The 26,287-nt window shown below is 39.9% G+C and overlaps 1 protein-coding gene across 1 annotated transcript in view; it reads right to left on the reverse strand.

Moving 5' to 3' along the window:
* usp9 (ubiquitin specific peptidase 9) overlaps positions 1-25,418 on the reverse strand; it is a 43,301-nt gene extending 17,883 nt beyond the window's left edge. The window contains 23 exon segments of the mRNA XM_051958585.1: positions 625-755; positions 881-1,001; positions 2,682-2,831; positions 3,086-3,326; positions 4,266-4,477; positions 4,606-4,701; positions 5,221-5,449; positions 5,545-5,658; positions 6,072-6,162; positions 6,264-6,397; positions 8,686-8,822; positions 8,926-9,132; positions 9,277-9,381; positions 10,919-11,071; positions 11,163-11,298; positions 11,397-11,648; positions 11,786-11,901; positions 12,907-13,125; positions 15,522-15,634; positions 16,637-16,716; positions 17,098-17,243; positions 20,039-20,307; positions 24,923-25,418. Coding sequence (XP_051814545.1) covers positions 625-755; positions 881-1,001; positions 2,682-2,831; positions 3,086-3,326; positions 4,266-4,477; positions 4,606-4,701; positions 5,221-5,449; positions 5,545-5,658; positions 6,072-6,162; positions 6,264-6,397; positions 8,686-8,822; positions 8,926-9,132; positions 9,277-9,381; positions 10,919-11,071; positions 11,163-11,298; positions 11,397-11,648; positions 11,786-11,901; positions 12,907-13,125; positions 15,522-15,634; positions 16,637-16,716; positions 17,098-17,243; positions 20,039-20,140 — 3,285 coding nt within the window. The 5' untranslated portion in view covers positions 20,141-20,307; positions 24,923-25,418.
* Positions 25,419-26,287: the final 869 nt, after the last annotated feature.

Below are 26,287 nucleotides of genomic sequence, written 5' to 3' on the forward strand. Positions count from 1 at the left end.
ATTCCTCTGTACTTTGTTAGAAGGTTTTTCTCCTTAACCCTTATCACCTTAAAACATCAATTTATGGACTTGCTATCTGTGTAAACCTGTTACTTTGCTACCACTGCAAAATAAAACAAGGAAAGAAAAGAAAGCAACTGTCTGATCAATGAGTCGAGTCCAGCTCAAGCCAGGGAGACGAAGCATCCTTTTTCAAGTGGGGAAACTGCACATTAACTCCCAAAAACATCAATGAGAATCACTAGTCATTGAAAGTGGAACAACACTTGACATTTCTAATTCAAATCAAATGCATTTACAGAGCACGTTTTAAAAAACAAACTGAGTTGACCAAAGTGCTGTAAATGCTGTCAGACTGCAGCAACCAGGATGAAAACCAATTTGTAAAACAAAATAATATACAACACACAAAAAGGCTAAACAAGATATCAACTTATATGATCGATTAGTAAAATAAAAATAAAATTCACGAGTGCTAATGAACTAGTGACATTTCTGCTCACACACCAGTAAATAGAAAATGTTACACTACTACATTTCAGGCTAGTTGGTCACAGAATGCAAGAAATGTGGTTAATTGGGCACACAACGTATCATAACTCATGATGCAACGCTGAGCCTCACCTCAATGAGGTAGAGCACTTGTGAGGGTGAGGGGCCGAAGAAACGAGAGTCCAATGAAGGACTCAGGCTGTTCTCGCCAAGCTTCGCATGGTCCAGACACACAGCTCTCAGATTCTCCACTGTAGTGTTATCTAAGGACACAGCAACAGCACAAACATAGCCACCGAGATAACACAGTCTGTGTACATCAGTGTAGGAGTACGTTTAGGTCGAGCAAACTGGTGGAATAACATTAGGAACACAGGTGCATGTATACCTGGAGGCATGAGTTTCATGAGAACTCGAGCTCCGTCTCGAAGCAGAGGCATGTTGAGGTTGCAACCCAGGTCAGCCACCTGCCACAAGAAGGAGATGTAGCGCAGATGCAGCGACATGATCTGAAAAAGAAGGCAGAAGGTGTTACAGCGCTTTTGTTTACATACTGATCATTACACAATAACACTGAATGATATAATGAAGGGATAGAGAGCATAGCATCATTAGGGCTGAGAGACATTTTCACAAAATGTTTCTGTCTTCAATAAGTAAGGCAGATTCAATACGATATGACAGGAGCATCAAACACGCGGACGGCAGGCCAAAACCGAAGCCAGAGGGTCCAATGTGGCCCGTGGGACGACTTTGTAAAGTGTTAAAATTCCAGACATGTCATGAACTGCAGATTGTAATTTTGTAGAACTATGAATTTAAAATAATTTCCTGAACATGACAAGTTGGTTTCTGCATGACCGATGCAGATTTCTAAGGCAGACGCAATCCTGTTCTTACTACAATAGGTATGCATGGCTCTGATGGTCACACTGCCCCTCATATCGAACACAGAATAATACACAGGCCTCCTGAGGATGTCTCTATAAGCCTGGCTGTGACTTTGCACTTTTTACACAATATAGCAGTTGGTTACAAATTGGGCTGCTGCACAGTGGCAATGTGATTATTTCTGAGGTGTGGCGAGCACAGTGGGCGGACGCAGCGCAGGATTTCTGGAGAATTTTGAACTTATTACTGCGTGAAGGCACCAGTGATGGAAAGCGTGTACACATCCAATTGCCTTTAAAGACCAGCAGTGACTTATTTAATTACAACTCTTCCAATAACGAAATACAAAAGATGCGGATGACTGAGAATCTCATTGTAGATTTATTCACAGTCGTCCTGCTTGCAGTGTAAACAGTGTGTGCATTTATACATTTTGGGTGTCACGTTGACATGACATTCGTCACGCTTTCTGCATTCCCTTGCAGGCTTCCAGAAAACATAAACTGGTTCTGAATGGTAGGTTGGACACAGAAAAAAAGTCAAATTCTATAGGAAGCAAAGACAGTCAGTCAGTCAGTCATGGAAGGTAGTGCACAAAGCGTGACGTCTGCATGCAAACCAAAAATTGTGACAACGTGGACTGTTCACACTGCAAGAGTGACGACTGCGTTTGTGCTTGTTACGAGACATTTTAGCTCACACAGCTGCTCCCATCTTCTCTAATGCTAAAGGCTGCTAAACTTGTAATAACCTCACAGAAACAAAGCAAAAATGGTTTATCATCTAAAACATATAAGGAAGCTAATGTTAGCCACTTAGCATTGCCGCTCATTCCAACTTTACATAGTTCAGATAAATAAAATACAATGAAGTAATATTTTCTAAATGTTCAGTCGGTTTTCTTGTCAGTTTTTCAAGCAGATTTAGAATCATCACCACATCTGTAAATGTCGCAGCGTCTTGATTTGTGTGTGCGTGTGAAATGTATAATATAAAGGCTTATTTTTTGTAATTTCTATAAATTTCTCTGTAATGTCACAATTTTTCCGATGACTGTCCTGGAGCTCACACCATTTTCTCATGCCCCCCAGAACATTTTAATTTACATAATTCAAAAAATATCTGAAATGCTGTACTACTATTTGACTAATGGACAAGGAAAATCCTTAGCCAGAAGCTGTTAGATTCCTGGTTTCCTAGTGTAGTATGAAGTCTAATATCTGACTGGCTTACAAAAACAAACATTCAGCATCACTCAGCCCTGGTTATGCTGTTTGTACAGTTAATACATCACTCACCACACCAGGAAGACAGCTCTCCACCTCAGGGTTGGGCCCGTCACTGTAGTGGTTTCCGTGGTTACCAGGGGAGCCAGTGGATGAGTCAGATGAGCTGTCCGGACTCGAGGGCATGTTGGCACTCACCTGGGTCAGCTTGGCTGTGATCAGCTGTACAAAAAAAAATCATAGTGAGACTGAGCTAATGTTGATCTAGTGGAAGAAAAAGTAGCTCAAGTGTTCGTAAGCTCAAAGGCAAACACACTTTGACTTTCTTTTGATGTGAACACAATGGGTAGGATTAAATCATTAAAGTGAAGTATTAGTGAATTGTAAAAATGAAAGAATTTAATTTAAAAAAATTCACAGCATATTACCTTGAACACAAAATTTCTTTTATGACTCCAAGAGAAGCACATTCTCACCGTTTTGTCCTTCAAATTGAGCTGTCCAATCAGCTTCCTGTCGTCAGCCGGATCAACAACCTCGCCACCAATAAAGAGCTCGATCTTGGTGTGCGCAGCGTTGGCTTTTATCCTGTTCAGGATGCCGCGCCGAACCGAGCCAATTGTGTCATTGGTGTGTGACCAGATATCCAAATCATCTACCTGACGGCCTTGGTTGGGAAAACGTACGATCAACGTGATATGTTTCCCACGGAAAGCTCTGCAAGAGAAACGGAATACGGAGTCATAGGTACAACAGGAAAGACACGGCAACAAGTATAATAAATAAAGCAAATGGACTCGTGTCTTCACATTAATTTAAAATTTATTGCAGTACCGACACTGACACTAATGTTGATTTTGTTTATGCTTGTAACTTGTGGTACTGTTTTGCGTCTTTGGTGACTTGTAGTCTGTGTCCATGTCAAGATAAACGAAGTGCTGGTGAGTAAACACGGTCCGTTTAAGATCCCCTGTGCCAGCAAATGGCAACGACGGAGATAAGCATTGGTGTACTGCCGATATCTAGATCCTAGTTCTCGTAGGGCTTCCTGGGAGCTAGAAGTGGTTGTTAGGAGCTTGTACACATGTGCATCTGTCTGTATTTATGCAGGTACATGTGTGTATGTTTGTGTATGTGTATACATATATTATATATCCCATTTTTAAAATTTATTCACTCATATATATCCTTATCTTATTTTTTTCACCTCTACTTTATAAAAAAATTCTAATTATTTGAAATGATCCATTTATTTTTTTTAATTTATTTCCTCTTCAATTAACCTATATTTCTTCTTATTATTCATGTTCTCAGTTTTATTCCTCCTATTTATTATTTAATTTCTTTTCTACTTATCTATCCTACCTATTTAATTAGCAGTTCAGTATTTATTTTCCCAGTATTATGTTTGTAATATATGCACATGCTGTAGGAGTAGGGGTATGTGTATATACGTTGGTATACAGTTCTTTCATTGCCTCAAGTATGAAAGAAAAGGACAAGATTGTGTTCAGGGAGGTGCAGGTTGGAGGGGACGGGTGTGAATGGGAGAAAATGTTACATTTGTTGATTGTGCTTTTGTACTACATGCTTTAATCATAAATAAAACAATTTGAAACCTAAGATAAATGAAGTGCAGCATCGTTACAGCTGTACCTGGACATGGGCAGTATAGTCCTCTCCTCGTGGTAGTCGCTGTCACACTCATTGATGTACTCCTTGAGCACAGTGAGAACTCGCACCATGCGGATGGCCTCCTGACGCGCACAGTTGATGCTGTCTTTATCTCCGTCCAACACACAAAGGGTGTCGTAGGATGCTTTCAGACGGTCAAAGCATGACTGGATGAAATCCTCATGAATCTCAACCTAATGGGAAGAACAAATACTTATCATTACACATAATACACTGACATACTTCAAATAATAGTTTGACAAACACATGACAAAAGCAGCTTAACTGTTTGTCTTTAACTGAAATAAATCCGTCTCAGTACCTGGTTGACCTGCAGTTTTGGTCCGAGGTTGGTGTAGATCTCCTTCAGCAGGTCTATGGCTCGGCTAGCAATGTCATCACTTCCTTGAATTACAACCTGGGAGAGAAAGATATGAAAAAAGTCAAACTTCTCAAAAAGCTGCAAGTCTGTCTTTCATGTACATATGTCTGTGTGAACTGGAAGCAACTGCCTCATGAGTAACCACTCAGAACACAAAAAGAGGAAAGACACTATTTAGTAGAAAATCACTGAAAATGAATCTTTAACTGTACAGTTAATATAGTAAACCCTGAAATCTGTTCAGGCCAGTTGCCGATTTTCATTGGGCCATCAAATGTATGCAGAGGTGGAACAGCTTGTTCTTTGTTGATGTACAGTCGTGACAAACTACAGAGCATCTTAAAGCTTTCAAAATGATCTGACCAGAAGCTTTTAACATCAGACATCAGTACATTAGTTGCAAGGATTTAAATGCTGCTCAAGGTGACTAAATGGAAACATTATTTGCAACCTTCAAGATATTCACTTTAGTCTCCTAAATTAAAGTGCATGGCATAAAAAATGAATCTAAACAGGAATCTGCTCATGTATGCCCGCTGAAGCTGCTCTCCTCACCCTCCAGAGATAGTCCAAGCCTATTAGCTCCAGGTCATCCATCATGTAGGCCCTACGCTTTGCTACCAGTTTGCCCTCCCTGCAGTTGACAGCCTTGAAGAACCTCTCAAAACACTTCATGCCGTTCTCTGTCAGCAGAGATGGGTCCAACTGCAAAACATTGTTCTCAAAGAAGTCCTTATTGATGTCTGGGTCCAGGTCCGGTTCATCACCCATCAGCTTGGAGTACCTATTGACAACATTCAGGAAACACGTTGGCTGATTAACAAACGCGAGGGAATTCATTCAAGCCAAAGGCAGGATGAAATCAAAATCAATCCGTACCATTTAAAGCAGGCCTCGCGGTCACAGAGAAACACTGCATTCTCTGCCAGACACTTCCAGATCTGCTTGGCCTGAGGGGCACAAAGCCACAGCTGGCCATCTTTTAACAGGAACCTGGAAAAACAAAACAAAAAGCAAAATCAATAGTGGACACTGGTGGCCTGAAGATTAGAGTGGAGGTCGCAGAGGTGGTCCAGGACTTGTATCCTAATTACTTGATCCTTACTAATTACTTGTAGTAGTTCACTGAATATGAAGAGCAGCTTAGTGGTCACCATAAAGGACTGAGGTATGCAGAGCAAGGGTGTCAAATTCTCAAGTTCTGACAGCAAGTTTTGAAATATTGATCACCTTTGCCTTTGAATGGCCCTGGTAGTAATTAGGTGGATCTGGCAGCAGAGTACTAACAATTTGTTAGAAACAATAGTAGCACACATACTATGAGATTTGTCCCAGACTTCATTTTAAGTTCAGCGGTGTTTAAGGCAGAAAATGCATTTGCGTCTGAAATAGTAAGAGTGACATACCTAAGGAAGTTCAGTCGTTCCTGTACTTCCTGGACGTGGCTGTAGCGGCTTCCTGGCCTGACTGTTTGAGGGTCAAACTCTGCTTGTTCTTCTGTAAAACCACACACACCACCAGTTAGACTGCAGACAGTACACACCTCCAATCCAGCTGCTCTAACTGTAAAACTGAGCTGTCTGGCTCAGATAAAGTACCTTTGGAGAACTGCCTCATGGTCTCCATGTAGGCCGAGAGGTTCTCAGCCACTAGTGTGACCAGAGCGTGGTTATGCTGCAGCTGGTTGATCAGGTCATGGCGATAAAATACATGAGGACTTCTCTGGGTTTGACTAAAGACAGAATAGCAGGAGGAGTGGTGGATATAAGGAATACAAGAACACATACTGAGTGAAAAAGCAAGAAAGAAGGGCTGAACGACAAAGTCAGAACAAAGCGACATACTTTTAGTAACACCATTTCTGAATAAGAAAACAAAGCATGGCTGATTTCTCATTTATCATTCTGTCAGGGACAAAAAGAAAGCAGCTTTTCGTGTATCTGTGTGCGTTTGTGTGTGTCATAGAATAACCAGCAGAAGAAGTCATATCATTGAAGGCCATTTCCTGCCTTGTTTCCACAAGAACGGTCTTGGATTGAAAACCAAGCTTCGAGAATTAAATGAGCCGGAAAACTGGTCAGGCTCATTTAGTTCTGATAGCCACTACAGCATGAAGAGCCATTCGGAGTGACCAGCATATTCAAAATAATGTCAAATTTACTTCACATTATCACAATTTAAGAGCAATCTAAAACAGATTTTTCTGGTACCACTGTAGCGAAACAATAAGACATACTAGCATAAATTTGAATAAGTGGGTCCAAGGCATGAAATACCCCTGATATTTTGCATTGGATGATTCGAGCTGAAAGGAGCTGGCATCAGGAAGAGTGGGGCTCCATCTCAAAGGACCTTTCATTTATTTGTGCAACTGACTAGAGTAAAGGACTACTCTGTGTTTGCAGTGTGGCTCGTGCTCAGAAACTGCACAGAAACTCCCATGTGCCTCTAGAGAAATTAGGCACATCAGATAGATTTTACCCAGCGATCTCTGCTCCTCAGGAATTGTGTAACTGTGCCCTGTACGTTGTTTAAGCTCAGTGATTTAATAACACCCTGATTTTATCCAACCTGAAATCATATTCTTTATTTATTAATTAATAATGAATAATAATTTATTACCAAGAAATGTAGCTTGAGTAACTTTCTAATTATGTCGTTGGAACTCCAATAACATAAATAAAAATTACTGATTATTTTCGGTCTGATTTTATAACAGTCATAATAATTAGAGGACACTTTTTCCTTCAGATACCACATTATATGCTACATAATGATTTCAGCGTTTTGTCCTCTGTCTATCTCTGTTCCTCTTGACCTTAAGATATAATGCACCTACAAAGAACGTGATTCAGAAGCACACACTTAGCACTTCTGGTTTGGTTTCTAATAACGATATTCGCAATAATTAACACTCCCTGGCACTCTCCACATTTAGAGCAACGTACTTCAGTCAGAATACAAGTGTCAGGTCGTAGAGGCTTAAACTACACATGTGCAGGACTTTGAGGAACAGGAGCTTGGATGAGTGACGAGTCATTTGAGATGAAACCCAAGAAAGAATTGCTCAAGCGGATTCATGGCAGAGATTTACATTTTGTATTTTGTAAATATGTCGAAGAGAAAGTTAGACTTGACGTAACACAGAAATAGATAGAACCCTGGAATTAGCACTCAACTTACCCGGCTAAGTTCGTTTGTATGTTAATTGGCATTTTCTTTCTGAAAAACAACAGGCACGTATGCTACATTTTCTACAAGGACTATAAAAGAGACACTACTTCAGATCAAAACAGTTTATGATTAGTGCTGTAGCATGTGATCCTAAATCAGCCCCAGAATGATTTCACAAGTTTACCATAATGAACTTTATATTTATGATTCTGCTCTGTAATCCTGCAGACCTTGACAACATTTTATTTTATTTTTAGCAATGCTAAAACTTACACTTACAGGGTTCTTGTATTGCCCGTGCTGGTTCCTTGTCATGACTCATTGGATCAAATGGAGCCATGTTTCATTTTAGTTTATAAACCTGTGAGTTTTTCCTTGTTGTTTTTAGGAATTAAAGGTTAGGCCTCTGTCTATCAGCTTTCTCCAGCACCATCTTTAAACTGCATTTACAACTTTGTTACAGTTCAAAACAAAGCAAACAAATGAAATACACCTTTTAAATATTCCCAGTGTACTTCAAATAAAATCATAACTAAAAAGAACTCATCTAAATGCCCGTTTTAAAAGGACTCATTGCTGCACACTGAGGCATGTTTCCAGAAGATACAGAAACTGCTCAAGTCAGGCAGTTGATGCCCTTTACCCACTAAGGGTAAGATTGTGATGAAAATGTAAATTGCAGCTGGGCAAATATCTGAAAATAATGAGTTGTGTTTTTTTTCTGGGTGTTGTGTACAAAATAGTCTGGTAATTCAAAACCTTAAAGCTACATAAAATAAATTACTCATGCTTGCTGACATAAGATATGCATTTTTTCCTTTTAAGTAAAACTGACTGTGATCTTACCTGAGGTTTTGAGGCGCTTCTCCAAAGAGGCTACAGATTTCTCTGATTTGCTTCAGGGCAGGAATGACCCATTTGTCATTGGTTCGTAGCTCTTCTATGAAGCGATCTATCCACTGAATCTTCTGCGTGTCTCTGTCCTGTGAATGAAAATAGAAATATAAAGTTAAACAAGTCCTCCCTCTGTTATTTAACAAATCTCTTACCTTCAAACATATCTATCAATGGCATCCCAATATTTACCTGTGAGCAACTGTAGTCCAATATCTTGATGTGAGCACTAAGAGCCTGGTCCATGATGTCTACGGGCACATCGTCGCTGTGTGCCAGGTTCCACAGCAGGTTGAGCACCTTGTGGGCCATCACACCATCTTTATCGTCCTCGGCCAAGCGCCGGATAAGTTCCAGCAGTTTTTCGCGCTGTTTCTTGCTGGCATTGGTCCAGCTCGCCTGAAGAAAACAAACCAGTTGCAGAGGTTAATTCAGGATACAACCGTATGCTGTTGGGATGTAATAATTAAAATGAAAAGTTTTCACATGTTGTGTATTAAAATTGTTTATGATCTCTGACTAATGAAAACAATTCTTGCTCACCTTGAAACAGTCAAAAAGGTGATCAAGCTGCTCAGGTGAGAAGTCCCATGCCAGCTTGGCCAAGAGGTCATGGACATTCTTCACAATGGCCTCATGCTTACCAGCCTGCAGATGTACACAAACAACAACGCAGATGTTGGGTCACATCGTTTTTGACGCATCACCAAGAACTCTGGTGAAGGCCTTATCTGGCCCCGATGATGGCCACAAGCTAAAAACCATTAGTTTCTCCACAAAGTCAAATTGGAATTTTGATCAATTTATGCTATTTCTCACTTCCATGCATGTTGAAAGTGGGTGAAGTTGCATCTATTGTAGGTGAAACTGGAGTTGAAATGTAGAGCTGTGTGTTGTAATCACACCAAGAAGGGACAATGTGTGCAGACACGGTCTGTAGCACAAACGCTGTTGAGGTCAAATTCTAATCTAATCTAAAAATAATCTTAAAACATAACTAGGAAAGAAAAACGTCAGATGAAGTCATTCATGGACCTGCCGCAATTACGTGAGCAAACCGGTCATTGTGCGTAATGGTTAGAATTCTTTCACTCACGTGTAGAAAAGCAGCTGAATGAAAGGAACAAAAATGGTGCTTTAACTGTTTCCAAATCATTTTTCATGGTGTGCACCTCCCTGTGCTTCTATAGTTTAATGTTGAAAGTTTATCCCAGGTCAAAAAATTTATAATATTCAATAAACAACATTTTGATGAGCATCTATTGACATTAACACAATGAATTTAGTTACAAAGCTCTAGACCACGGGTGTCTAACATGAGGCCTGCGAGCCAAAACTGGCCCTCCAGAGGGTCCAATCCGGCCCACGGGACGACTTTGTACAGTGTAAAAATTACAGAGAACACATTAACCGCAGATTTAAAATAATTTCTAGACCATGTCAATGGTCAACAAACTGTTTTTCAAGTTTTCATGATAATGAGAGCGTAAGTGTTTGTAAGGTTTGTTCCTATTGTAAAAAACAAACAAAAAAGGTGGCAAAGTTGGAAAACCTGAGCAGACAGCCAGCAAAGGCCGAATGTGTTCTTAAACATACAATCATTATCTCTAACATTCTCAAATGACTACAATATACGGTTTGTCTCTACAGTGTAGCACAAAACAACAGAAGCACAGAGTCATAATGACTCTAGCAGCAGAAGCACTGTTTTGTTGCATTTTTGTATCTGTACATGCATCTACTGAAGGCTTCTTCAATTTCCTAATGAAATATTAGGAAAATACAGAAAACTGGACCAATCTTCATTTGCTGGCTGAGTTTGCTTTGTGGCATTTTAATATAAACAAGACGACATGGTCATCAATATCCCCCGCCACATGTGATGTCTATGAGTCTACATCCAAAATAGTGGTAAAGGGCCATAACTCTGTTAAATATTATCACACAGGTCTCATTTTCGAACTTGATCAAGGTGTCCATGGTGTGAAGCTACACACTAAATTTCGTAATCCTAGCTGTAATAGTTTCCGAGAAAAGCTGTCCCTTCATGTCGGACGGACGGACGGACGCACGAAAGCACGGACGGACGGACAGACGGACGGACGGAGGCCAAACCTATATCCCCCGGGGGATAATAATCAGCATAATAATACTACAGTTAAAAATCCAGTTTGTTGCAGAGTACCTGTGCAGCCCAGATGTTGTCCAGATCCTGCATGGTAAGAGCTTTCTCTTTGATAACGAAGCGAAGGATCTTTTCCAGTTTCTCGACATACTGCGGCTGATGCAAACTGTCCCTCAGCACAATGGACAGAATGTGGTTCTGCTGGATCCATTCCTGAGATAGGATGAGACACGGGAAGGAGAAATAAGTTTTAGAGATACGAAAATCTTTGATGCAGAACAGAAATGTTGAGAGCGGAGCTTACCGCCATGCGTTCAGCAGTCAGCCATTCCTCCTCTTCAGGGTTGTGCCGATGAGTGTAGTAGGACACACTGGAGATCACCTTGTTCACTTCATTTAGTGCATTCATTTTGCCATTAAAAGAAGAAATTTGCAATAACCTGGCAATAGAAATTGAGAATATAATTAATATCTAATCATGTTTATGATGCACTCAAAGGTTAACAAAATCCTTATTTTGGTGACAAGAGATTCTCACCTAAGAATCATTTTTAACCTAAAAATCTCTAAATTCTTCACGGTCTCCTCCTGTCCTGGTACACGAGAAGCCAGATTCTTCAGAGACTTGATTATCATGGACAGTGCGTCATTTTTGGCTTCATTCTTGGCCTCTTTCTTTAACTCCTCATCTGTGAGATTCTCTAGAAACTGGGGAACCATCTCGATGACTGGAAGGAAGTACTTCTTTACTGTGTGCAATGTGAGGAACTCGTAACACTGGCCAAAAGGCCTGGAACACAGAAAACACAAAATCAGCTCAAAGAACAAGTACAAAGCTCACTGAGCAATGATCACACTGCTAGGCTATAAAATGTGAAGTAAAGCTTGTGATTTGATGTTTAAAAGGGCCATTGCTAGCTGTCTCACTTGATAAGTGCAGCGATGATCTGGACGTTCAGTGCTTGGCCGCTCATGAAGCGATCGTGCAACATTTGAAACCCGTTTAACGTGCCAAATTTGTTTATTAAGTCCACCAACCAGCCCTGTGAACAGAATAAACAAGAGAGAAAAAACAAATTGAACAGATTACTTTTAATTTGTGGAATTAAAATTGGTTTCCCCGGGTCATTCTAACCAATGTTCATCAAGTGACTTGATGTGTCTTCAGGAAAGCCAGCCGATTTCTATTTTTAACTAAATTCCAGATGGCAGGCTTAAACAGCTATGTTTTTATTCTTCGTTTTCTCTTTGATTCTCAACTGAGAATGAACTCCGTGGCTTGAGGTAGAGACATACTGTCACTGTCAGGGAGAGACTTCAAACAGCTCCATCTTTCCAAATATGTCACAGCTCTTCCTTCAGCTAGTGGCTTTTAGCTGACGAAAGGTTGGATTGTGGTTAAATATCATAAATGACTGACAGGATGACAAATTTAAAAAAAACAAACAGTGGCAAAATCTGACTTAACAGGAGCACAGCAGAACCCTCAGCAGTCCTGGGCCACCTGCCAACAGAGGCAGACAGACGAGCAGTACTGCAGTACAGTTCCTACTGACCCCATGCCCACGCTGGATTCATCACTCCTCACTGTAAAATTCCTATTCTCTGGTGTATCCACCTTCTTGTTTTTATACAATCTGCTTTCTGACACAAGCATTAAGTGTCTTATGGACGGCAGGTTCCATATTTTTCATTATCGGGTTCCTCCAGAGAGGGATTCTCTTTGTTTCACGAGGACCCTGGGGATGAGACTAAAACGTCACTCGATGGATTTTGTCTCAGAGGAAGAACGGCAGGTCAACTGTCCTCAGGAGGAAACAGCTCATTCTTTGCATGAAAGTTCTTCACACATTCATTTTCAACGTTCCATTCTAAAGCAATATCAAGCACCATTTTGAACTTTATAAATGCATTAAAGGCAGAATGCATAAAGGTCAGTTTAAAAAGAAAAAGAGCTAAGATATGTCAAAAGAAAGCAAATGAAAAAACTATGATTAAACTGGTTGCTTTACAATTTTCAAATTTGGTCAAGTGTTACAGAAACTCACCTTAGGAGATCGTGGGTCTGGTGGTCGGGCGAAGAGCTCATCATCAGCCAGCTGTGCTCCTGCAGGGACGGTCTCAGAAGGCCGTGTGCCATTGTAGATGTGAAACTTGCAATGAGGGTTGGTGGCCATGGCCAGCAGCTCCAGCAGAGGGAACCAGTCCTGAGAGAGCTTGGCCACACACAGCTCCACCAACCGGTGTGTGTTATTGATAATACATCTCTGTGGTAGGTCAAAAACAGCAATAAATAAAAACTTAAATTACATGAGATTGGGAAAAAAGTCTGAGAGGATGACGAGGTTCAAGATTAAAACTAGAAAATGTCAGTCTTCCAGAATGTTGTGATTTATTTGTAGCTCAGAAACAGTAAGCACCATTTCTTAATAAGACTCAAATTAAACTACATTAATTTAATGTGAGTCTAAACTGCTGCCAGCTGTGGAGCTACAGAGGTGGTGCTGAATGCCATGAACTTCTATAGTCCAAATAAAGCTGTAACACAAGTAAGAATAATACAAGATCCTGTTAGCACATTGGTGAAACACGCAACTAATGTTGGAAACTTTTAAGCTTAGTTTAGAGGCCGGAGTGATAGGAAATAGATTTTTCTTAAAATGTAATACTTATTTCTTAACATATAAGGCTTTAATATTGAAAGCTTTCAGCACAAATGAAAAAAAATGGATCAGTCTGATGTAAGGCTGCAAATTTCGAACCATTTGTTTAACCAATATACCCGTTTGGTGAAATGAATAAAATATGTTGGATGTTTTTCCACATATTACATCAGGAATTTTAACAACAGATAAAGTAAACACCATGTTACTTAAATAAATTATAAATTAAACAGCAAAAATAATGCCTTTATTTTAAATTGCTATTGAAAGATTGGCCTGACAAAATAGAACGTATTAGCAAGCTTTCATCTTCCACTTCCAGTAAATAACCCGTAACTTTAGCAATCACTTCTCAGCAGTCATAATGTTTTCATCTGAAAATAATCCTCATACCTGGTCTACATGATGGAGGGATTTGTTCACTGTAGTTAATGTCAGTCCAGCTGCTACAAACAGCTTGAACAGCTGTCCCTTAATAATGTCATGGCAACTTTATTAGTCCAGGAAATCTGCTGGGATTTATTGCCACTTCTTGGAGCAGAGTGCCGCCGACACTTTTCATCATTTCAGTTAGACTTTTGTTGAAGCATTGGAGGCTCTATCTGCTCTCTTCTGAGCTCCTAGCTTGTGGTAGCATTTGGAAATCCTAGACTGGAGTTAGCATGAGCCTCAGGTAACTAGCTAAGACATCTTTTTCAGAACATTATGGAGCAGATTTCATCAACACGACCTGTGTGCTCATTTAACCAACCAATTATTAAAGGCAATTAATCAATTAAATGTTTTTCATTAACATCCAGAGTCAGCCTGCACTTAAGCAAGAATTCATAGTCTGGTTTACATAATTAAACAGTTTAGGATGATGTTTTAAATACTATACATCTTAATTATTCTTACAACAGACACCTTTAAAACAATGTTTCTATAAGTATGAGCAATTGTTGACCATTAATGGCTTCTGCTCAGTAACACTGCAGTCAAGCATGCACAGACTGAGCAGCTGTCCCAAAGCTTTTTCCTAAAATAGACAAGTCTCACGTTTTACTCTTTAAACTCACATTCAGCACCTTTACTTGCGACTGCAACACCTGTATCGTACAAACTTAAAATTTACACAAAAACAAACAGGAAGTATGTGTGCCAATTGTGTATTTTGCAAAACGACAATGACCTGCTCTTTCTGCATAGCTCCTGCCTGGTTCACATCTGATGAAACCAGATATGAGTAATCAATACGGGATTGACTCATCGCAGCATTCCAAGCAGCTTTTACAAACCTTGGTCACTCAAAGGGTGTTTGTGATGCAAGCTTGGATTTGTAAATCATATGACGGATTGCACAAATCAGAGCAGTAGAAGATCACAAGCTATGATCCTGCACAACGTTCTAAAAAAATAATCTAAACATTATTTTAAGACAAGAAAAAAGTTATTTTTTTTCTCATTTACACCCACATCTGTCACACTGGTTTAATGTGAAAAGGTTCTAGAGATCAATCTTCCTAATTCGACCCAACAGCCAGCCTCACCTACTGATAGAAGAGAGATCACTGATCAATGCTGGCGTTGTCTTTTTCCCTCAGCTCAACAAAAACTAGACAGAAAACTCAATTTACAGACAAAACTGAAGTCTGAACAATACGCACATTAAATCAGACAAGAGCAAATAAAATGAATGAATGAATAAAATTAGGAGACCATGCTGAGTCATGGCACCTTACAATAAGAATATTTTTAGTCAATCATTCACAATACTTTCGATTCAAATTAAATCAGAGCAGGGTAGAATTTGTTCTCTAAGGGAAAAGAAAATGAGGTCAAATTCCAGGCTTTAATTTGCCTTAACAAAAACACGCTACATACGCTAGCCATATTCGTCTTACCAAAATAAAATAAAATCTGATTTCACTTTTAAATGTAGTATAGACTGGTTATTTAACACCGAATCCTGAACTTTAAAAGAGACATGTCCAAATACAAGGTTAAAAATAAAAACTCACATGAATCTCAAACTTCCAGCCGCTCACTGCCTCATCTGTCAGAATCTTTGTGAAGGAAATGGTCAAACCATCTCGGAAAAACCTCTGACATGCTTCACACTTCACATCCAGTCCTGTAAGAAAAGACAAACCTTATATAATACCATACTGTTCATCAAAAATATGCAAAAAGTAAAATAGGAGAGAATAGTGAAAACATACTTTAACGTAAAGAGCATTAGAGAGGTGAAAACCCTAATGGATACATGTGTGGGAAGCTTTTAGGTTTGCCATATATCTAAAAACAATGGCCACATCCCCATAAATACCTTAAGAATGTTACTGACTACGAATAGATCTATTCCAAAGGGATTTCAGTGTATGTGACGAGCTGTAAAATCTGCATTTCAGTGTTTATCCAAAGCTAATACCAGGCTTCAGCAGCATGAGGCATTTGAATTAAGTATCTGTTCTGTAGTCACTGTATTTTTAGTGCAAATGTAATTTTTTTTTTCTGTGCTGAACTCAAGTGGATAGAATCAAAAAGAGATAATGTCACAGAAAAAGGCAATTTAGGAGCAAATACATTTAATATGAATAAATTCAGCCATCGAAGCCTCGTATTAGCATTGGTTGAACTATGAAGTAAAATATTTTCTCAGGAAACAAAGGCAGTAAATTTTATCCTCCGTCTCTACCGAAAATTGCATTAGGAAGGGAGATAAGATAAACTTTATGGATCCCTCACTGGGGAAATTTGCATGGTACAGCAGCTAGATAGATACAGAATAGGAACAGAAGATGCAAGACAAGAAAACAAATGTACAAAAAGGTGAAAAATAAACACAGGATATATGAGAACTCTTTCAATATATAAATTAGCATCATCTTTGCTCTAAGAATGAAAAAAGTAAAATAAAGCTTTGGGATGCACCGTTATGGCTCTGGGAAACCATTTTTTGGGATTCTATAGTCTAAATAATTATTCAAATACATGAATCAAATTTTGACTAATTCAAAATGAAAAGCTCGTTAAGCCTTTTTCTCTACACTTTAATTTGAGACTTGAGGACTGTGGGACGTGAATACCACAAAGCATCTCCATGAACTCAAAAGAACATTCTGTACATTCCTACCTTTTTTACTCAGGTCTATAGCAGCTTCCAAGAGGACTTCTAACTCTCCTTTTGGCAAAACTGGAACAACCCAACGAGGCCTGGGTGAGCAAAAAATACATGAATCACCAGAAAAACCAATATCTGCGTGTAAAAGGTATGAATATTGTATGGATAGTGTCTGCCTGCTCCCCAAAGAGCTAAATTTACCTTTCTGTTCAAAGTACGTTCTCTGTGGGAGTGTGAATGTTGTGATGTGTTTAGAAAAAATGTGAAGTAAACTTTAGAAGCACACACAGTAGACATAGTTAGACAAGGGTCTATTTATTTGTCTAATTTAAAAGTGTTTAGTGAGACATCTGTGCCCATCACAAACTTTGTAAACACACAGGTGCAGAATACAAAGCAAAGATAATCTAGAATAAAATAATGAGTTTCCTGGTGGGTTGTAATAGTTTTAACGGACAGTAATCATTAAATACCTGTTGATCATGTCATCCAGCTTGGCTAGGTCAGTGTGAGGAAAAGCGGGCTCTTCCTCCTCCAGCTGAGGGGGCCCATCCCCCTGGCAATGCTCATCTGGTGGGCTCACTGGAGAGTTCTCATTAGATGAGTTAGGAGATGATGTCTACAAAAATCAGAGACAATCTAAATGAGAAACGGCACATTGATTTCTGTGGATGAGTCACACAACCAAAATATGTGGGTAATAAAGCGGCAGACTAAAACCAAAAGTACCTCAAAGAAGTATAGTCATCAAGCTAATCAGAATTCTTACAAAAAGGTGTAAATTTGTACATACTGTAACCTTTATACATAATACAGATGGATAAAAAATGCATTTATTATATGCATTATAACAATTCTTCTCCTCTGAAATTCTGTATCAGTTCACAAATGACAAAAATTAGCAGAAAACTTTCCAGAAAACTCTGGAACTCCGTGCTACGAGACCACAATGCAGCACTCAGACAGCGTGTTGTGCTCACAACAACAACAAAAAAAAGCAGCTGTTTGTCGGCACTTTGGAAAAAGTGATTTTAAAATTAACTTTACAAGACAAAGGTGACGTATTCCATGAATACAAAATTATAAATCTTCAGCCAACGTTGAGGCTAGATCCACGGTCATTTGTTAGAAAATACCTGTAGTTGTACAATGATTTGTGTGTATATATACATATATACACACACACACACACTATACACACTGTGACGTCTGTTTATAGAAAAAACATTAAACTGGCCATCTTGGCCTGTAAATTACACTTTCGTTTCAGAAGTCTATTTCAAGCTGCTTCCCGGTTAATGCAGTTAACTTAAATAATAGTACACAATCATTCCCCTTTCTCTGTTCCTATAATCACCCTGATTAAAATCAGCTGGATTAGCTGTGAGGGAGCGATGTTGTATTTGTGGCTCGGTGTGCAAAAGACAATGATAACCATAATTTAACACAGCTTTACTTTGTACTGAACACAAAATTCTATTGAATCAAGAACTAATTCTAATTAAAACTATGACACCAAGAATCAGAAAGTCCCATGACATTGCTACTGATCCTTAATAGATGCACCTGTACATTCTTTCTACCTATCCATCCATCCGTCTATCTAATGTGTCATTCGGCTTTAATATTCGTTAGATGCCAGAAAACCAAACGGTTTCATAATCACAACAAAGAGTCAACTTGACTACCATTAGTTTCTTCCCATAAATCAGTAAGCTTTAGCCTGGAGGTGCATTCTTCTTACAAACTGATAATTGTTTATCCGCTGATGCTCTAGTTCTGTTTGCGCAATTTGTTTTTTGACAGTACGACAGTTTAGTACACAAGAAATACGGAGTGTGAGAGGCAATAAATCAACCCAGAAATGTCGTGGTTACCTGGCATGTTTATTAAACTACTCAACCAACAAGTTTCCTGGAGTGATTTGTGTCGCTTTTTGTGTCCATTACATTTGATCATATGTTAGTAAAAGTCAACACACAAAAGGGGGTTTAAAATGCCTTTCTTCACTTCAAGCAGCAAACTACATTGGGTGTAAACAAAGTTTTTAACCAAATCATGGTTTGAGAGTAAAATCCAACAGTGTACAGTATAATAGTGACAAAGCAACCATCGGAGCTTTGCTTTCTAGATCAGTGAACACTTTACAGTCATATCATTGTCTGAAATTCCAGGTTAATACATAATTTGGAGGCTTCTCTAGCCATTTGCGAACAAGCTTGTGTAACTGCACAATGGGACATTTTTAATCACTGGTGCACCTGCAGCAAACAAATCGCAGATCAGAGATAGGCATGGCTTTATGCATCAGACAAAATCGCTTGAACATGTCTGAAGGGGCTTCCATCTCAAAAGTGGCTAAACAAAACAGATTGCTACAGTCATGCTGCCGCAAATTCCCTCATTTTTGGCTGAAATAACTAAAGAAAAAGTGCAAGGTCAATGCAGAACTGACTTACTGACCTGCAAAGCAAGATCGCAAGTTTCACTGTTGGTATCCAGTCCTGTTTCTATAGTGACCTATGCCACTGAAAAGGCAAGGCGCTATTCTTTTTGGGTGTAGGGTTTCCATTGTTCTGGTCGCTAAGTGTACATGCATACAGCTATAGAGACAGGTGTCTTTCCTGAAAAGCTTTTTAACAATGCCATTCAAGTCATCACACCTATAGTATTCAGAGCAACGTTCTTTTAATCCGTATCTACCTAGAGGAAACAAAAAGTAAGAACTGACATGGTTGAGGTATAAATGTGTTAGGATGTGGGTGTATCTCTGTTACAGTGCTGTCAAACAGAGATACTAGAAGGAAGAGTGGTAGCGATTCAAAGGCAATAGTGGGCATCTATGAATGTGCATTTAAGCACAAGGACGATTCCCGCCTTTATTTTTTTCACTCATTTAATAAGTGTTCACCGACATTAGTGGTGGTGTGAGCAGATGTGTATAAGAGAGTAAAAGAGGGATACACATCGTCAAGAGAGATGCATAACTGAGAAATATAAAATGTGGGGGTGTGTGGTGAAGGCTCCTTCTGCTTGGCTGACCTACATAGGCAGCTTGCCTCTCACGTCTCACCACGGCTCATCTCTAACCAACACAGGCCTGCACATGCACACATACAAAGACACACACATCCTTTATCCATCACTCAGGAGGCTCTGTTCATTGATGCCTTGCCTTCACTCCCTTTCCCCTCTTTTCCGCTTCCCCCCTCGTCCCTTGGGGCATCTGTGTGTGGTTAGGTACAAGCAAAAATCGGTAAAAAATAAATTACAAAACACCGTGCTGCAGTGTCTTGATTTACAGAAAAGACACAAAACACAAATTGTCCTTTCACTTTTCACAGGTTATCTTAATGCTATATGTCTACTGTCTCTGAGTGTTGGTCGTGTGTTGAGTAGAAAGATGATGCTGACCTGGTTCTGTGGCAGTGGGGGTTGGCTCTGAGCATCAGGTGCCTGGCCCTGGCCCTGACTGTCATTGCCCCCCACCGGAGAGCCACGCGTGGTGGCCGTCATGCTCGCCACGGGGCAGATCTTGGCAATCTTGGCCTCTTAGGGAGCGCTGGCCAGGAGGGAAATCACAGCCACCTCAGCTGTAGAGCAGAGGGAAGAGAGCCCGAACACACGAGAGAGGGACACAAGCACCTGGAGGTCTGGATGTGCTGCTGAGACCATTGCATAACCTGGAGCAGGACAGAAGAAGGGCAAAGGTTAGGATTATCAGCCTGCTGATTAAGTTACCTGTAATATGCAAAAATAAAAAGGGTTAGAAGATCGACAGCATTGGGTACTGCAGGAATTACCATCTAAATGGACTAAACTGGACTGTTCTTGTCAGGCTAACTAACAGAAGTTCTGTGTTCAGTGACCAACAGCATGTGCTAGTCCATCAAGGATTGGCACGGATCACTGGAATAAATGTCAAATAAATGAGAATATCTAGTATGGATAAAAGATTGTTTCTAATTTACTGCTTCCCAAATACGCCTGAATGAGTCAGCGACTGCATCATCGAGATATTTTTTCTAAATTACCACAGGTCAGACATAAGAGTAAAAAGATTTTACAAATATCTTTAAGCCTTTTTCAGACATCAAGTCCAATTGCCAATCAGTAGACATCACTGCAGTGACCAGTCTATTTTGCCCCAAACTTGTAGCCCAGTGATTTTTTTTTTGTCACAGCAAAAATAACCACCTCAGTATCATATGAACACATTTACTAACCCCAGGGACTCAGCAGATTATAATACAACCCAATAAAAATCCCTTAAAAGCCCATTTTCATTTGAACTCTTCGGCATTTTGTTGCATCATGATACCGCAGGCACCCAACAGTCACAACGAAGAAGCAGTCAGAGGATACTTGCTCGAATCACCCTCAGCACGGTGACGGTCAACATCAGCATCTCAAAGTTAGACATGACCACATGCGTTCTGTGAATGATGGTGACTGGCTAGCTATGATGGATTGTGTCGTGAACTTTACGTTTTTTAATTTGTAAATTAAAAAAAGCGACTGTCTAGCTTAAAAGCTAATCATCTAATTATAATTGGTGCCCACATAATTGTTTCATCTCCAGTAATAAACTATGTGTTGATTTTAACAAAACACCTTCGAATAATCTCTAATCACTGCCATACTTTCTGTGAATACCTTAAATTTTAGAGATTCTGTATATTGCAACTTGGTCTTGCTTTTGCTGTTTTGGCAGTTGTTTTAATAAATGCTAATACAAGCGCGTGTGCCAAAGCAATTGCAGAGATCTAGGAACATTGGTGACACTGTGATACATGATCCAGCCGCTTGGGTAAGAACCCTAAGCGGTACATGATCAGACAGCCCAGGAACTTGGGGCACAATATCGAACCAATTTAAACAGAGGAAAAACTTGCTAGGTCGTTTAATATTCTGTCACTGGAAAACTACGTGTCCATGTGTAACTGTGGAAAGTATAGAGCTCAAAATTGAGCCAGGACAGTGGTCTGTTACTTGTGAGGGATGCTTACCATTAGCATTTTCACTTTCTATTCCAAATAATTCTGTCTAATCAGTACAAGCACATGTTCCCAGCCCCATACGAGTAAGTCTGGTAATTTCATGATACATACTGCGTTCCATGGAATGATTTGCAATATGAATGAAGATGAAATGTGAGTAACAAGAGAGGGAATTTCCTTTCAAATGTCTGCATTTCTACCAGCTAACTGTGATACAGGCTGAAAAATTTGGCACTGACCCTTGGCTGTCTGAAGAACACAAAATCCTGAAAATAGACATGTCCTTTGTTGGTCTATTTGTGTATTTTGATCTTTAAGTTTCACAGCTCAGGTTGCGTTGTCAAATTTGATGTGAAGCTTATTAATTTTCCGACTTGTGCAGAAAGTGAACTAACCAAATATTTTAATCATTCTTTAAACATGTTTATAGAGTGGAAGCCGTGATCATTTTACGATGACAGAACTATGAAAGAAGTTACATTATTTTTAGCATCAATATGCCAGCAAATATTCCTTCAAATAGGAAGCAGGAAAGTGCAAGTTGAACACTAGCACAAGACAATCTATTAGGGGTGTCATTTATCAGTTCCCATTTCTTACACTGTTCAAAATGGACCTCTACACAACAATACAACTCCAACTATTAAAACTCTAAGGAAATGCGGAGAGATATAAATTTGCCAAAGGCAAATGTAAAGTCATAGGCCCACACCTTTCAGTCTTCCAGTCATTAAAATTAATACTTTGGTTATATGCTAGTTCAGATTCCGTGCCATTTTTAATGCATTTCCCAATTCGACATGAAAAAGGGCTATGTCAGCTTTAATAACTAGGACTGATGCCAGAACCCTTGTCCACAGCGATTAGTTTAGTTTAGTTTAGTTTATTAGTGGAAAGCCCCTTGAGATGTAGCATCTTGTTTTCGAGAGGGTCCACAAACAAAAAAAGACAATACAGAACAAAAGCAACTACAATACTAATACATATATGGAGAGAATGTACCCATTCAGCAGTTACAATATATACAATAGCTTGTAAAACAGACATAGACTTACACAAACATTCACACAAATTCACAAGACAGACATGTTCCAAGTACCCCCTTCCCACCACCTCCGCAAACAATACAAAACAAATGTTAACCGTGGTTCTCCAACCATAGCAGTTCATAATTATTGTGCAGGTGATTCATAGTTTTACACAGTATACGATTACTGTGATCAAAGTCAATAAGATGCATAGCATTACAAAGAGAAGGGAACGTGACAAAATATTTTAAAGAATCCAGCCATCTCATGTTGTTCAACCAGCTGTGAGCTTCATTTTCACAATCGTAAAGTCTAACCTAGACCCAGAGGACAGGACGTCATTATGATCTCAATTTATCGAACTTCCCACAGTCCAGCTCCACCGCCTTTTCTGCCCTGAAACATCAAAAGCACAGTGGATGGACAAAAGACTGGAAATAACAATAAAACTGAAGGAGAGTGTCTGATGCAGATTGAACACTAACTGAGATACAGATAAGACAAAGCATAACTTGAAAATATAGACACCATTAAGAACTCGAGCTGCTGCGGTTCCTCCCTCCTGAATAATGATTGGTTGTTACAGCTGAAACTAACAAGCATCTGCCTTCCAATAACTTAACAGAAGTGTACACATTTGGCTGATTTACCACAGTTTTGGTTTATCTACTGTTATGTTTACTCAATTTACAAGTAGCTAACCCAATATTTCTTGCTTATTAGGGGGCCAGTGTCACCTGCTTCACGATCAGGATTTCAGTTTGCAGCTGTTATTATTGACACAACATTAATACAGGCAAAGTCTGAAGAGTGTCTAAGGCTTTCTGCGAACGAGATGTCCCATCATTTGACGAAGGCTACTACCAGTAAAACCACTCACTAGTTAACTATCTACTAAAAGGAGGACAGGGGTGGGTTGCAGTGTCAAAAAGTGACACACATCGTAACAACAGCTACTGTCAAGATAAGCGCTATGCTAGGCATAAATGAGGCCTTTTGGACTAACACGGCTATGAAATGTTAGTCTAATTTAAAAACATCGAATTGACGAATAGATCGGTCGTGTAACATTATATGCTTTGTCTTGGATCATCTTCAAAATGACACAGTCCAGATGCATACAAAGTACACAGTGGCATTACGTAACTATCTTTAGAAACTAGCGCCGTCAACTACCATTAACAGCTGGTGGTTTAGTTAGTTAACGCCTGCTGCTAGCTAGCTGCGGCAACTATCGTTGGGTTAGCCTGCAAGGCGATCCGCCCAGACAGCAGAGCGGTGAAGGCCTCATCGTCCAAAGACCACTGCGCTGAAACATGCAGGCCTCATTATTCGGTCGGGCCTGACGTTACACTTGCCCTGCAAACCTTTGCAGCATAATTGGCGAGCTGAAGCACACACATAATTAGGTCAATAACTGAAATCACGATAGCTCAAGCACCACTTTCCTCGGCATTTTTGTTGACTAACCGTGTTACTACAGCGCCATTTGCAATGAGCATCGGTCGAGCTAGCAAAGACCAATCTAAACAGTTAACGTTAGCTAGCCGTTAGCTTGTGGGTGAGTGAAGACCCGAATGAGCTTCTAGCTAACATTTCTGTTTTGACAAGGGGCTTGCTGATATGACTCGACAACTAATTAGTCTTCAGCCTATAAACTGGTCTCTCTGGTTAAGTTGAACGTCACTTTGCAGCCATTTCAGCATTCACGAGAAGTTAGCTATCTCAGATAACGTAAAATGTTGACAGGGGAGTCGTCTATTTCCTGAAATTTAACCGAACGTTCTGACCCGTATCTACCGCTAAGTTAAAACTCAGCTAAAACAAACTGATGATCATATCTCGGAGGCCCAGGTGATATAAAATATTAGCAGCAATGTTAATATAACGAAGCCGTTAAAACAAGACAATTAAAAACTGCGAATGAAGGATATCTAAATTTCGCTAACTTGTAAACATGAGACGTTTAAAGGAAATGTTCCGTCTCAGTATGTAGACAGTGCCGAGGACCATTTGCAGGTAGCTAGCGTTAGCGGGCAGGCTAATCAGACTGCTGTTAAAGACCACGAATTACAGTTTAATCGCGTTGACATTGTCAAATATTCAGTAAGCAGTAGCAAAAACAGAAAACCCCACCAGCAACTGAACAACCCGAGTAACCCAAAATGCAGTAATGTTACCTTGCATACACCACCAGCTGACGCTAACACTAGCAGCAGCCAGCTAACAATCAGCAGCCAACACACCGAGCTAGTTAGCTAACAACTCACCAGGAATTTGATATGACTTCCCCTCTATTCACGGGCTACGTCCAGCCTTGAACGGTGGTGTCGTCGTATATTACATAAACGTGGCCTATATCAGTGACAGTTTCGCAGGACACAAACCTGTTACTAGAAAGATCTAATTCCTACGTATTTTTCCTCTGCTTCTGGGTGTTTTTCCTGCGTCACCGGCGCGGTAACAGCCTCCTAACTCTATCTAGTCCGGTTTCTGGGGCTTGTCACTTCGGTCCCAGCAGTCACTCACAACTTGAATCAGTTCAACATGGCGGAAGCGCAGTCGGACACAAACGCTGCTCGGTGAAACGGGCCAGACGACAGTGTTGAACTCCGACAGTCAGCGATGTCTATGAGCTAGTTTGCACCACAGCCGAGAGGGCAGCTCAGCTAACACAACAACTGCTGAATGGAAAGGGCATAAAACCCCTTCTCGATTCTGTTAAGTGACTCCGGCTCCAGCGATCATATCCAATCCGCAGTTTGATTAAAACCAGGCGAAAGAAAGCGGAGCGACCCAACACACTTTTGACTATATCGCCTCCTGTCGCACGGAGTAGTGATAAAAGAATATCAATGTTCCCATAAAATTAGCAATGACACAATGCAAGCAAATTCTAACCTGCACACAATGTGATAATTCTTGAATTTCCCTTAGGATTAGTAAAGTATCTATCTATCTATCTATCTATCTATCTATCTATCTATCTATCTATCTATAACCAATATGATAGATCTATCTATCTGTCATATTACAACCTCAAAGCCAAATCTATGTCTACAATTTAAGCTTGATTGTAAAAAGTGGTGTCTATGCAATGATTTAATTAAAGTTAATGTACACTTAAGGGAAGATTGTGCTCCTAGTCAGGACTGGATTAACCCATTTTGAGGCTCCAGTGCCCCTGTTAACCCGTCCTCCAAATAGGCAACAATGACAAGGAGCACCATCTTTCTCTTAAGAGTACATTAACTGCAGCTGTGTCATTGGAAAATGGTGTTCAGGGCTTATATACAATGATTTAGCTATAGTTATGGTGCACTTAATTGAAAAAAAATTGCATTATTGGTCATAGACAGATTAACCCATTTTCAGGCCCTTATTAACCCTACAGCAGTCTCACATAATAAGGTCATTCTCTAGTGCTGACACAGTGCTGTGCAGAATGATCTGACTGCACCTCATTATCATTCTGTAACAGAAGGGGGAAATAAGTCTTTGCCTTGTTTGTATGTCTTTAAACAAATCACAGACTTGTTGGGTGGTGCTAAGCCCAGGATGCAGGGATGGTGCCCTCCTCAAAATAACAGGAGAATTGAGTTCCAGGGAGGCGAGCGCTGTAATTAAAATGGATA

This window comes from Acanthochromis polyacanthus, chromosome 14 (assembly GCF_021347895.1).
Source record: "Acanthochromis polyacanthus isolate Apoly-LR-REF ecotype Palm Island chromosome 14, KAUST_Apoly_ChrSc, whole genome shotgun sequence".
NCBI classification, from domain to species: domain Eukaryota; kingdom Metazoa; phylum Chordata; class Actinopteri; family Pomacentridae; genus Acanthochromis; species Acanthochromis polyacanthus.